This window comes from Ursus arctos, unplaced genomic scaffold, assembly GCF_023065955.2.
Source record: "Ursus arctos isolate Adak ecotype North America unplaced genomic scaffold, UrsArc2.0 scaffold_25, whole genome shotgun sequence".
Classification (NCBI taxonomy): domain Eukaryota; kingdom Metazoa; phylum Chordata; class Mammalia; order Carnivora; family Ursidae; genus Ursus; species Ursus arctos.
The window spans coordinates 28,942,224-28,956,871 of NW_026622930.1; the positions used below are offsets into that span (position 1 = coordinate 28,942,224).

Here is a 14,648-nt window from a genome sequence, read left to right on the forward strand (position 1 = left end):
TCGGTTGTACCCCGGGCAAATCAGCTCTCTCCATGGGAGTTGTGCAAGAAGGTAATGAGCAAGTAATACAAACGGAAAGAGAACAGCAATCGGTACGTTAGGACACGGCAAATACAAGACCCGCGACTTTTCTCATTGTGTCAGAGGTGACTTTAACTCCGAGTACACCCAGACTGAGCCATCTGGTCAGAGGGCGCCCGGACTCCCCATGAGGGGCCACCAGCTTTACTTGTTATACAAGCCACAGGGCGTTTCCCCTTTCCTAAAAACGGCCCACGCTTTGATTTGCTCGCTCCTTCCAGGACATGAACCTTGAAAAGGAAGAGATCTCCGCGCACACACTACCTCCCACAAAAAGAAATGAGGCCGCAGGGTAACTGGACATGTGGGGCAGCGTGTCCGGACTTCTCGTCTCAGCCCAGTGAGACCGTGAACCCGGTGCACCGCGACCTGGTTCTCCGACATCCCAGCTGTGGTAAAACGCTAGGAGAGGATGGATGACCAATCTGCCAGTCACGGCAGCTACCGCGTCACCAAGGAGGGGCTCCATCTGCTTGTCGACCTTGCAAAAGGACGAAGCACGGAGCCGGACTGTCAGGAGACAGAGGCCCAAGTGCCAGAGCTCTGAGGGCCTGGGGAGCCTTCCTGTGCTGCTGCACTGTCACCGAGACCACCGCCTCCCGCGGGACACGTCTGCCACACTCTCCGTGCTGCTGAAGGAAACACTCGGAGTCGTCTGCCATCCTGGCGTGACACAGAGCGACAGATCTGAGACAGGCTGGGTCTGCTAAGGATGATATTTTCAGGAGGGGGAGACCAGCAATTAGTCACCTGTCTAATGGCTATGACAAAATCCGCACGAAGGCTGTGAATGCTGGCCTAGCACCAAGGGGAGGGGATCGGGTTTCCTGTGATTACTTGTACAAATAACAAATAAGCCAGCCTCTGGGTGACAGATAATGTGGGGGACATGATTAAGGAGGACTCCTGCCCCCACTGTGTGCAACACTAGCCAATTCGGCCAATACTGGGCTCCAGAGTTTAGGAGGGCTTCAGGAGACACGAATTCTAAAGGACCGCGGAAAAATGAAATGGGAATGATGAAGCTGGCGGAGGGGATGTCCCAGGAACTGTGGTAAAGAAAACTGTTCGTCTAGAACATGGGCTATTTCTATGGCGCGCACCGGGTGCTGTGTGTAAGGGATGAATTACCGATTTCTACTCCTGAAGCCGACACTGCCCTGTACGTTAACTAGACTGTAACTTAAAAACAAATAACGTGAGGTGTTTAGTAAGTCCAAGGGCGCACTAACATAGAAAGCGTAGGGAAATGGGTGGCCAGGGATACACAGTAGGAGGGGCTTCAGGGGTCATGGTGGACGGCGAGCTAACGAGTCTGCGACGCAGAGCTACTTAGGAGGGAGCTAACGAGAGAACCACGAATATTAACATTTTTTTTAAAGCACCACTGAGAAGAATGTCACGTTCAGGTCTGGCATCTAAAAAAGACAAAGAAAACAAAGTAGGAAACTTAAGCAGCAAAAATGTAATTGTAGAATGAGACGCATAAAGGACAATTATAGGACCTGTGGGAGATACGGGTTTGCTGAAGGAAAAGGAGCGAGATAAACCTCATTAAGGCGGGTGATGGGAGAACTTGAAAAAGGAAATGCCAAAACCTTTCGTCTCAAAAGAACATTGACAGTTTGCAATACACTGGATAACCTTTTCTTATTCTCACCAACATATAAAAACAACCATTTTGTAAGCAGGCCGGGTGTTATTTGATCACAGATAAGGGACACGCGTGGTGAAATGCCCCGACTGGCCCTAGGGCTGGTCCGTGGGAGGACTGGCCTTGCACACCTCGATCTCAGCACGCAAATGTACTTTCCTTCTATTTCTCTCTCGACTTGCCTGGAGGTGGAGGAGGGCAGTTATAAATATATATATATTTTGTTGCAAATGGCTTCTTGTTGGTATCCGTAAATTTTATAATCTTAGCCTTCAAAAATCTCCTTAATGTGTAGAAGAAACTCAGCTCAAAAAAACCATTTATTCTCTCTTAATTGTGCATGTAAGCTGCAGCGGGAGGAACTGCAGATAGGTAGACACAGGATGAAGTTTTGAAGAGGGAGACGACATGATAAGCACCGGAATTGCTCAGAGAGGATGTGGACTCTCTCTTTTTGGGATTATCTCCCCTCTCCCTGCTTTTGAGGCAGGTGGACAGGTTCTCATCCTGGTAGGATGGTTTCAATAGGACAAGAGATAAACTCTGTTCCCTCAGAGTTCCTTTTGGCCTTATGATTTAACGGCATTTGGAGAATTTAGGCTTTCCCTATTGACTGGATGAATGAATTAGCTGCATCACAGAACAGAGCAGTGAGAACTTCCGGGCGGCGAGTGCCACATCAAGCAATCGGACATCTGTGGCTTGACAGAGGTCTCATTTTCTCAGTGCTCACTTGAAATTTCAACCACAGCGGTTCTGTTTCTCAGTCTCTGAGGTTAGCGGAACATCACTGTATTTTGGATAAAATCATCACCCACTCCCATGAACTGAAAGAAATGGGGCACACACACCAGATCACCCGGAATTCTGCTATTATCAAAGCAAAATACAATATAATCCTGAATGTCCACGTGTGTCAGACCACAAAGAAGAAATGACCAGTGAAAATGACCCACGGACGTAAGACGAGCAGAGCCAACAACACGTTGAAGAGAAGTTCTGGGTTTATCATTTTAGAGGCTGCATGTTCAAATTCTGAATTAGCCCATAAAACTTAGAAAAAGAATATTCTCACCTTAATAAAAAAGCGTAGAGGAGAGGCAACTAATGGTAAGCAATTAAAAAGAGTTCCAGGCAGGAGAGATGTGAGAAGGAAATGTTGTTATAGAGACAGCAGAATCATTTCTAAACAAAGAAGGCATAGTTTTCACATAGCAGGACGCCGGAGAGGGCAAAGGACAAACTCTAAGCGCAGCAGCTCTAACGCGCACAGCGGCGCGCAGCCCGGCGCTCGGGAGCCCACGGCCGTCTTAATGCTCAATGTAAACTCAACCCGAGAAGCCCTCCTTTACCTCTACTCTCAAGAAACACACAGCTTTTCTGGCATGAAAAGTGAACTTATTAAGCCAACCAGCAAGGGCACATTCATGAACGTGAACGGTACTGATGACCGTGGGCAGGCATTTTTCTTGGACTTTAATCAGCCCTTTTAGTGAATGTCAGACACTGACTAACTTACATCCAGATACTGACGGATACTTGCAGACAAGCTATTAAAAAGTCCTCCCCGGTTGTATTTTGCAGATGAAACAAATCTTACATAGAGAGGACTTTACTAAATGTTCACGCTGCACCGGTACTTTCGTAGACTCTCATACATATACCTGTACCTAAAACCACTAGAGCTCTGTGCAAATACGGACACTTCTATACACTAAGCTTTGAACTACAGTAGTCGGAGCGGAGGATTTATGTGATTTTTGAAATGGATTATTGGTGGGGGCCCTGAGGAGTCATCAGGCAAAAAGTGGGAACTTGAAGGAACAAGTTACTCCTATTTGATGACCAGGACGTCCTGAGCACCTGTCCACTCTGCTCACGGTGGCACGCGATATGCAGAGGTGCTGAGGATGAACAGTGGGCGAGAAATCCTCCGGTACCAATGTCATCACATGGGGGGGTACCCCTCGGCTGCCGAGCTCTGGGCGCTGATGGCACCAGGAGGGAGCAGCAGAACGGCTGGCAAATGAGGGCAAATGAAGGTGGGCTGTGGAAGCCTGGACCCCCGAACAGGTCAGGTCAGGACGTCAGAGAAGAAATGTGTATTTGCAACCATGAGGTGGGGTTTTCAGCTTTATAACGTGTGCTCCTAAATCTAGTTCTGACGTCAGCAATGCCACTGGCTATGCAGGACGAGAGCACCATATGTTAACAAAGGGGGTCTTTGGTCACCACACAAACCAGCACTGCCTACTGCCCAGGCCAGAACTCTAAGAAAAAGAAGAGCCCAGTTGGTGAGAATCTGTTATTTATTTATTTATTTACTTATTTATTTATTTACTTATTTACTTACTTACTTACTTTTACTTACTTACTTACTGAAGCAGGCTCTGTGCTGGGCATGGAGTGCACGACCCTGAGATCAAGACCCGAGCTGAGACCAACAGTCGGGTGCTTAATCGACTGAGTCACCCCTGGCAAGAGGGTTTTAAGACTGGAATGGTCTTTGTCTCTCCTGTGGTCACCATAAACCTTTTTTTTTTTGGGGGGGGGGGAGTGGTTTAAGACCTGAAAGTGAAATAGGCGTTGCAAAAAAAATAAATACACATCTCTCCCTAAATTTTCAAACTTCATAGAAAATACATATATATTCTAGGGAGCGACACATCAGGGCCATTAATAGACTTTTTAATTGTAGAAAGTTATCAGTGTGTATGGCTTCTCTAATGATATGCGAATAGAACCACCCTGTGTAATTACCAACTTACATTAATGCAGTTCTCCTGGGGTGCCACAAAAAACCTGCACAATCATCAACAGGGAGACTCGAGGACAGAGGGGTAGGAACACAGCCCAGCCAGAAATACGCAGTGGAACTTAATCACTGTAATTTAGATTTTGTCACCAAGTCCCAGGTACGAGCTCTTTTACGCACTGTCAAGAGATCTCCACATTAATTGCTATTCCTGTCTTCCGAGGACACAAACACTCTAATTTGCAGTGATTTGAGTTTCTCCAGCACTGTGCATTTGGTGGCTAAGACCCTCTTTCCTCCAGAGAAGGAAGTCTGTTAAAGCTCTGATTATCCAGCTCACCCTGCCAAGATCAACAGACTACAGTCACAAAGCACCCTGCTTACCAGAGTCTAGAAACGAATGTGACTCAGCCTATCAGCGGGTGGAAGCCCTGCCACCCTCCCTGAAAGGCCACATTCTTCTCTTCTCCACTAAGTTTGACTTTCAACAGAAGAGTTATTTCCAAATGACGATTTAAATGATTTCTGCATGGTCAGTTTGAAGCAGAAAATTCAGATAATCCTCTGAGGCCTTCAGCCAGCCCCAGTCAGCATGGTCAGATAATGCAAGCCCAGGTGCCTACTTTTTTTTTCATGGGGGGAGCTTTGTACCCCTGGGATTTGTTAGATGGCACAGCTGACATCTTGTGCTTTGGCTCCAGAGGCCCAGCCCTTTTCAACCTTACTCCACGGGGGATGCTATTCCAGACAAGACCTCCCTAACTTGACTTTCTTCTGCCATCAAATTAGACCAGGCATATATATCCCCAAACGGGATATCATTTTTTTAAGATTTTATTTGAAAGAGTAAGAGAGAGAGTGAGTGAGCATGCATGCACAAGCCAGGAAAGAGGCAGAGGGAGAGGAAGAAGCAGCCCCCCCGGTGAGCCCAGGTGAGCCCAGGACCCTGAGATCATGACCTGAGCCAAAGGCAAACTTAACTGACTGAGCCACCCAGGCGGCCCTGGAATATCATTCTTAAAACGATAGCCTCCTTTCAAAATAACTGAACATCAAGAAGATAGGAGTCGAGCTAAACCTAGAAACCACACAGAAACTATTTGGAACTGAAAAACAGAGTCAGGGCAAAGGATCAGCCGATGAGATGGTGGGGCATGCCCCAAACAGCAAGTGACTGCTGTAATTCTTTGTCATGTGACTCTAGGTTTATGTCACATTATGGTATTTGATGGTCTGTTCTACTTCCCCAAAAATGTCCTTAACCTATCTAAATCAAACATTCTATCATCTGAGTTGGGGAAAGGTAACTGGATGCCTGGTCCTCAAGAATACCGAAGAGGACTTTCCCAGTCGCCCTTTTGCTTGGGAGTCATACGGTCTCTAGATGGGCAACGTGGTCGTGGTGAACAGAAGTAAAACTTGTGAATGCTTCACACGCCGACCCGGTGTTTCCAGACTTCCCGGGAAGCTCGAGAATCTCGTCAGTAGCGATACAGACACAGGAGAGAACCGAGTATGTAAGCGATCACGTTAAATCCAAATTACACAGAGGACATCCTCCGTCATTAAGATTACCTGGGGTTTACTGACAGATTATGTGCCTAGATTCCCATCAGAGAAGTAAAACTAAATTCAGTGTGTCTGCTACTTTTCTTTAGGGCATAATAAAGGAGGCCCAGAAGATAGCAAGGTTAGGTGCCGTCATGCAAACTGATCGATGACTGACGACAATAAAAGGATCCTGGCTTTGACACAAGGCAAGTTAACCCTTCTGTGACTCATTTTTCTCATTTATAAACTAGGGAGAATTATATTACCTACTTCAGATAGTGACTGCTGAGATGAAGTGAATTAAAATATATAACACCTCGAACAATACCTAGGACCTAAGTATTCAATCAAGTGTTCATCATTATTACTATCTTTAGTACATTCCCACGTTACTACTGAAATAAAACATCTTTTCCAGGAAAAAAAAAAAAAAGGGTAAAAGGAGAAACCACCACAGACATCAACAGGCCCAAAAAGATAGTGGTGGAATATTTCCTGCCTAAAAAGGAAGAAGCCTGTCATACTTTGGATTTTTGGCTCAAATCCAAAAGAGGAAATGAAAAATGGTATTTATTTTGCCTAGCAGAGAGATCGCCAAGGATACAGGAGAATGTGTTCTTTCCTATTCAGAAAGGTAGATGGGATGTCTAATTTTAGCTACACTTGTCTACTGGACACCCCCCCTCCCCAAATCAAGACATCACCGTCAGGAGGCAATTCCTGAAAAAGAATTACCACGCAAACACTGGCTAAGTGACGTTCTCCGACAGAGAGGCAGTGTGGAGGATGCGTTTGGCGTCGTAAATAATGCCACGTTAATCTTAGGAAAGACCCCTCTCTTTTAAAGATATGCTCAAGATTTTCTTTCCGTGTTTTCAAAAGAAACTGTTTCGTTCTCTATCACTACCTGAAAGCCAGAAATCTAAAATTCTTCTCTGATTCTGGTACGTAAGAAAGCTTTTATAAAATCAAACACAACTTCCTGAAGACTCATCATGTAAACTTTGCTGTCTGCGGTTTAAAATGACGCGTTCGGGTTGCAGGAATCAAGTATTCGGTGGCAGACACCAGGCGGTCCCCGCGGGAAAACCCCGTCTCGGTTCCCTGGTGAGCGCGGGACGTGGGCTGGGGCTGGCCGCCCACCTCAGGACCGGGCCGGGGGGGCCGCGGGGGGCAGTTACCTTGTGTGGGAAGCAGCGTCATTTATACTGAAAGTGCTGTTCTCCCTCGTCAGGGGGTTCGAGCCGGCCTGGCTCTTGCCGTGGATATCCAGGCTCAGGGAGGATTCTGTCTTCCGGTCCAGGCCGAGGCTCTCTGGCTCTAAAGTCCGATCTGCCATGGAGATCACTTCGCTGGAACTGTGCCACAAGGGTGCCACTTTCTCCTTGCCGGGCCCCGAGCGAGGGGACGACGTGGCGGCCCCCAGGGAGGCCGTGCTGCCGTGGCTGGGGCCGTAGGAGGTGGTGTCGATGCCGCTGTCGGCAGACGTGCCCTGCAGATAGTTGTAGCTGTTGAGCTCGGATTCGGTGCGGTCCCCGTCGTACCACTTCTCGTCACTGTGGGCGCTCGACGCGTTGCTGGAGAGGGTATTGCTGCTGGAGTGGCTCGAGTAGTGGCTATCAGACTGCAAGGGAAGCAAGATGACTTGAACGCTAGAAACGCTAGGGAGAAGGGCTCCCTGGCACGTGTCTGGTTATGGAGTTCTCACAGCACCAAAATTTCAATGATAACAAACTGAAGACAGGAGGTGCCTGGAAAAACCCATTAGGAGAGGTCATGGCAAAGAGCGCTAGAGACAGGTTTATTTTTCAGAATCCATTTTTCATTCACTTAGGCTAAAATATCAATAGTATTGAGATCACTTTAATCAGAAAGTGTGCTGGATTCCAAAAGTCCTACCACTTGGAGTCAACATAAGGCAGAATATAAGACTTATTCCTAAGGAGATCTCCTTTTCCTTCCCCAACTGGCAGCTCTTTAGAAGACAGCTTTCCAAGGAGGGCTCAGAGGTAAAATTTATTAGAGGTGCCAAGTCAATTCAATAGGGGGAAATTACGGTGCTAGGACAACCGGATTTCTGCATGCAAAAGAAAAGAATGAAGCTGGATCCTTACCACACAGGAAAATAAACTCAAAAAGATCAAAGAGCTAAATGTGTGAGCTAAAACGATCAGACTTTTAGAAGAAAACCTAAGTATATATCTTCATGACCTATTTATGCAATGGTTTCTTGGATATGACACCAAGAGCACAAAAAAAAAAAAAGAAAAAAATAAACTGGATTTCATCAAAACTAAAAACTTTTGTGCTTCAAGAAACCCAGTCAAAAAACAGGCAAAAGATTTGAATAGACACTTCTCCAAAGATGGTATCAAATGGCCAACACACACATAAAAAGATGCTCAGTATCTTCAGTCCCCAGAGAAGTGCAAAACAGCACCACAATGAGGCAACACTTCACACACTGGGATGGTTCTAAGCAAAACGGCAGCCCGTAATGATGGCTGGCACTGCTGGTGGCACAGCTGCTGTGGGAAAACAATTACACTTCCATTCTTAGCATCTACTCGAGAGATGAAAAACCTAAATGAATATTTACAGCAGCATTATTCAGAATAGCCAAAACGTAGAAACAACCCAAATGTCCATCACCTGATGAATGTATTTTAAAAATGTGGTATATCCATTCAATGGGATATTATTCAGTCACAGAAAGAAATGAGGTACTAACACCTGCTGTAACACAGAGGAGCCTTAAAAATGTTATGCTGAGTGAAAGAAGCCAGACACAGAAGGCCACATCTTATACGATTCCATTCATATGAAATGTCCAGAACAGGCACACCCACAGAGATAGAAAGTGGATGAGTGGTGGTCAAGGGCTTGGAGGGAATGGGAAGAGCCAGCGTGACTGTCTAAGGATACAGGATTTCTGCAGTTAGATTGTGGGGATGGTCACACAACTCTGTGAATATACTAAAACCCACTAAGTTATATACTTCAAATGGTACCAAATACTATGATACGCGAATTATCTCAATTAAAATGTGTATAGAACCCTTTCCAAAGAGTGGCTTGCTTGGTTGCTTAGAACATTCTATAGTTTATCAAAGAAATAAGATTTCAAAAGATATCTGAATAAAATAATATTTTAAATTAGATGGGAGACAGGAAGTCCAGATACCCGGTAGAGATCGAATGAAAAGAGGAGAGAAGGAACTGTGTGTGTGTGTGTGTGTGTGTGTGTGTGTGTGCGTGCGCGCGCGCTGCTTGAGGAAGGGACATGCTCTTCATCGGCTGGGGGAAGGAGCAGGAGCAGGACATAAAAATTTCACTTCAAAGTGAAAGATTTCTTTTTAAACAAGAACCAATCAACCTGTTACTTTACTGATGCCGTTTTTTGTGACACCACCATTTACGTTACAAGGCCTTCGTTTATTTTTCGAGTTTGCAGGCGGAACTTCTTTAGCTCTGGACCTGTGCTGTGGGATTTGCCAGCCCCTTGCCACGTGTGGCTACTGGGAGCACTTCAAAGGTGGTTCGTTTAAACTGAGATGTGCTGAGAGCGTAAACTACGTAACAGATATCCATAGGAACGTAACAGGAACCACATTTGTAATTTTAAACTTTATAGCAGCCACATTTAAAAAAGTAAAAAGGAACAGGTGAGGTTAATTTTAAGAATATATTTAATCTAACCCAATCTATTCAAAATATTATTTTACCGTGTCATCAATATAAAGGTGTTAATGAAGGAAGGGAGATTGACAGATCGGGTAATTTCTCACTTATAAGTAGAACGAGGGCGACATCACATTTCTTCGGTAAGTCTCACCACACAGCCCAGTGCAGGGTGCTTGCCCGCGCGCAGGCGTGCGCTCTGTTCCGTCAGCTTCATATTCATTTTACTAGAGAACAGCTTACATGGGCAAAACCTCTGAGTCTTAATTCTACCCGTAAGTGATCAGGAATTATGTAGAAGTATGGTAAAACAAAAATGTGTGTAGCTACGCAAGACAGGAAGGGTAGTCATCAGGAGGCTGTCTGTCCCCTTGACTGATGCTTCAACCATATCCCGTGCTTGCCACTGTGTAAGCAACAGAAATCCATTTTAGCACATTTCTGTTCCCAACATTTTAGGACTGCTTGTGATCACATCATATGGCCTTCCATCTCCATCTGTGGGGGTGGCAGGTGCATACCAAGGAGGAATCTGAGTTTATCTCAAAGCAACCTTAGGGCCCCTGGCAACAGAAATTCCAGGGCCCGAGCAGCCAATGCCCACCTCCCACCAGGATGCCTTTTTTGACCATGTGGAAGAAACAGCAAAGCACACCTGTGCCCTTTTCACATTGCATGGAGTGTACGTTGCTAGGAATCTTATCATGTTTGACAGTTAACTTACATGCCCTTGTTTGTTTGGAGACAAGTGGACCACCGGATCCTGCCGCATTAATCTCCCACTGGGGCTCTCTCGGAAAGCGGGCAGTACCTTTGATACTGCTGGGAGATGGCACGTTGGCTCTGGAATACAGCACAGGACATTATGGGGCAGGCGCTCAATGGGTATGAGCACATGTTGACAAATGAAGACGGCTTGCCATTGCATCTCTCAGGTCACTGACCAGCAAACTCGGAATTTCAGCGATAAGCTTGTTGAGAGTTTACACAAGAGACAGCATGTCAGAAACTAAGTGGCTGATGGGTAAAGCTTGCAGCTGGTGACAGTGTGTCACGTCATACACAGTAGCAGAGCCAAGTACCACCAAACCAAAGGCCATGAACAACGCGGCAAAGTTAGGAATCAACTTTTGGTTTTGGGGGGAAAGTTGAGAATATATGGATTCGACTTATGAAATTCATTCATTGCCAAGTGTGGCTAACCTAGCTCGGTCTACATTACCTAGACAGGCACGGATGCAATCACGTGTTACTTACCAGGACACTTTGGAAATATTTTACCTGTATATTCATGCTGCTCGAGGACAAAAGAATTGAAATCCTGAGGTCCTCTATAACTGTAAGCTGAGCACAACAGAAAAGACACACAGCAACTAGTTTACTTAAGACAATTGCTTCCTTTCGGACTCCAAGCCGGCATTCAAGGTGGGGTTCCAAAGATAAAAGGCAAGCGGTTTCGCTTAACACACCGGGAGCTAGCGGCAACGGTTCCGGGCTTCTGCAGCCACTCCTAAACGTACAGGACTGGGCAACATCATCCTCTTTCACTCTGACTCTCCACCATCTCCAAAAGCAGAGGCAGAAAAACGAAATCCGCTGAGATGGGTGAGCCAATTAAGCTCACAGCCTCATCTCCACTGGGGCACAGTGTGTCACCCACGATGTACAGACAGGTGGGTCTGGCTAACAGATAAAAATCGCCTCGGGCAGTTTCGCTCAGTGACCTGAAAGTCATTAGAGAACTGTTCTTACAAATGGCGTGTCTGAGGCACTCAATGGATATACAGTGTACTGAGTAATGAGCACGAACAATTATTTTTCTTGATTTCTCCCTAGCATGGCTTATACCATCAAGCCCCAGATTTCCATCTGATGTGTCAGTTAGAGAAAGCGAGGCTATTCCTCTGGAATGGCAGAATTTAAAAAATTAGGGAAAAAAAATTATTTTAACATTTTATTTGAAGCCTTCGATTTTGGATGGAGAAAGGCCACCAGTTGGTGAAAAGGCTTCTCTGGCAGGTTCTGGGGTATCTTACTTTAAAAAAAAAAAAAAAAAAGGCATATCTAAAAGGATGAACAAATACGTTAAACAGACTCACTGATACTAATTTCAGAGTCTCATCTATTAAGAGCGGGATGCCACCAAATCAGAGTAGATGCAAAGTAAAAAAGACTGGAGGGAGGTTTATGTGAAAGAATGAATATGGGTCTAGGGCGAACCTTATAATGACCCTTTCTAGTCCCAAGGTACCTTTGTGACTTCACATGAGTGGAAGTGTGGCTCTGAACACTGCACAAAGACCTTGCTGGCAGCTCTGCTCGAAGCCCACACTAGGAGCCAAAAAAAGCTGCTAGAGTCATGCTGAAGAAGGGATCCTTTTCACATGTGTCGTTACCATCTCAACAGTATCAAAACATATGGGATTAAAAACATTCTGTCAAGAGCAGAACAGCAGATCGGAAAATGCTCAGGTTTTCTGTGTTGGGGGCGGGTGCCATGAGACTGGGTAATGACAGATGGCTCCGGTAACAAGGCACATCTCACTGAAGGTACTGGAACGAAGCAGATCTTCCGAACCTGAGAATTCCATTTCTCTTCCTCATTTCCTGTCTTAGCTAAACACGTCTCCACTCCTTCCTATGCTCGTGGTTATTAGTACATTTATAGGGGAATAGTCATTAAAACCGAGCAAAACAACGTATTTGCAAAAAAGAAAAAGAAGATGGGTCTTTGCCTTAAAAGTTTACCTTTTTCAGCCCTGAAGTTTCCTTCTTTTTACCCCACACTGGTGGTACTACTACTAGAGATAGGATAAAGGGGAGAAAAACCCCACCCCACAGTCCAGATTCACGTCTCTGGTCACGACAGTGTTGACACTAAATCCCTGATGCTACTGTTTTGAGACTTAGTCTTGTTTCATGGCAAAATTTTATGGTATCAACTAGTGTTACGGTGTCATGTGGAACAACTCCACGTAGAGAAAGGGCCATGCCAGAAATCAAATGAAGGCTCACCGCTGCGAATCCTTCCCATCCAGCTGTTTTAGACTAAGACATGGCCTCGGCTGACAGCTTAATAGCAGAGTGGGGGTGGGGTGGGGCAGCACAGGAGGGAGGAGAGAGAGCCTAACCACGCTACAGATGGGACCCAACAGCAACTGCATCTCCTTCCCACGTCGTACAGTTTATTCTGTTTTTTCACACTTGACATTAAGGATACCAATGCATCTCTCAGGGCACTCAGAGTAGGCAACAACGAGCAAACGAACAAGGGCTGGGGGAGATACTCAGGACACGTGTGGTTTGGCAGTGTGGCATTTCAATCTCGGTGATGAGAATTCCTGTGCCCTTTCAATTTTTAAACTGGGGGAGGGGGGTCACTTAGAATTCTTTGACTTTTCTCTCAGGTCTTATTTGCTGCCCTCACTCATCCATCATCCAGCTGAGACTTAACTCCTACACACGTATTAACCAAGGCTGTATTCTATCACAGAACGCTTTCATGACGTCGTCAAGAGGTGGCCAGTGTCACGTTGGTATAAAAGCAACTTGCTGCTCGTAGGAATTAGTTACTTACCCATTTGGTCAGCAATGCTATCCTCACTTCTTTGCCAGCTGGGCGTGGATTTCCCGCTGCCGCCGAGATCTGACTGGGTGTTCTGCCTGTCGATGGAGGCTGGCGATCTGCGGCTTACTCCAAACCTACGGCGAATCCCCCCAAAGGCAAAGATGACATCAGGGACGGCACCCAGAAGGGGAAGACAGGCCCAGGGTGATGAAACAAACGCTAACGCAGGCACTACTAGTCTTGCCTACATGCAGAAACTCGCCCACTCATGCGTGTGCTCGGGTGCCGAAACCGTGTGTGTCGCGGTCAACACACATCACTCTGTTCGAGAAAGGGATGTGTGCTCAGTACATACACTGTAAACAAGGGCCGGAGACATTAGCCCTGCGCTAACCCAAGAAACATAGAATAAGAAAACCCAAATTTTCTAGCACACGTGTAGTCAAGCTCAGATTCTCATTCACGGGCAAAGGAAAGATTTCACTATCCTCACGTTCCATGTCTGTCTTCAGACTGGACCAGATCAGGGGTTTCTCCTAACGCAGTGATCTGCTAAATCCCTAAGTCACTCATTCTTCGAGCCAATATTTCCTGAATGTGCGCTCTAAGGTCTGAAAGACAAAGATGCTATCATTTACATTACAGAGTGACCGCTTTCAAGATGTCTAAATTTTAAATTGCCTTTGGGAAGGGCAATCTGGAAGTACGTTAGCTGGCATACATGAAGGCAAATGTCTATTTCTGGAAAGAATAGTTAGCTATTTAATGAGCTGGTTTTATTTTACCCTGGGTAGAATAATAATACGTGCCTAATTAAAGCATATGCCTTGATGAGCAATGTCGGCAGGTAAATAGAACGAGCCCAGGAAAAAGGGCCGGAGTGTAAAATTCAGACTCATATGGACATTTATACATTGGTGTGTGGTTACTAATGAGCTTATGAGTAATCAATACGATGCAAGATCAACAGAGCCTGACTGATTGATGCTTATGACAGGTGCCTGACTTGCTACAGGCTGATAAATGCACTGGGAGAACCAGCAAGTGGGGCACTAGAAAGAACAGGAGACGAGGAGGAAGAAGGCCTGGAGCCAAGTTCCAGCCCCCAACCGAGTCACTCGAATTTTGTCTCCATTTCTTTATTTGTAAAATGGAAAATTCCATTTTATGGATCGGGGAAGAAAAATCCATACAAATGCATTTGCAAAGCAAAGAAGGCTGTAACTTTAACCTCCTACTCTAACATCTCCCTAAATTACTTCTGCCCAATGACAACTGTTTACAAATTCAATCACAAGCCTCCCTAAACAAAGTTACCTCCATCATGATAAACAAGAACCTTGATATATGAAAATTTC

General features: G+C 45.7%; 1 protein-coding gene across 16 annotated transcripts in view; it reads right to left on the reverse strand.

The window, feature by feature from the left end:
- The window catches only part of SIPA1L1 (signal induced proliferation associated 1 like 1), a 446,735-nt gene that overhangs the window by 29,599 nt on the left and 402,488 nt on the right, over positions 1 to 14,648 (reverse strand). For all 16 annotated transcript variants that reach the window (XM_057318467.1, XM_044391372.3, XM_048219779.2 and 13 more), the window contains 3 exons: positions 13,300 to 13,424; positions 10,447 to 10,565; positions 7,223 to 7,665 (listed from right to left, as the gene is read on the reverse strand). In XM_057318467.1, the coding sequence (XP_057174450.1) occupies positions 7,223 to 7,665; positions 10,447 to 10,565; positions 13,300 to 13,424 (687 nt within the window). The remainder of the gene's footprint in view (positions 1 to 7,222; positions 7,666 to 10,446; positions 10,566 to 13,299; positions 13,425 to 14,648) is intronic.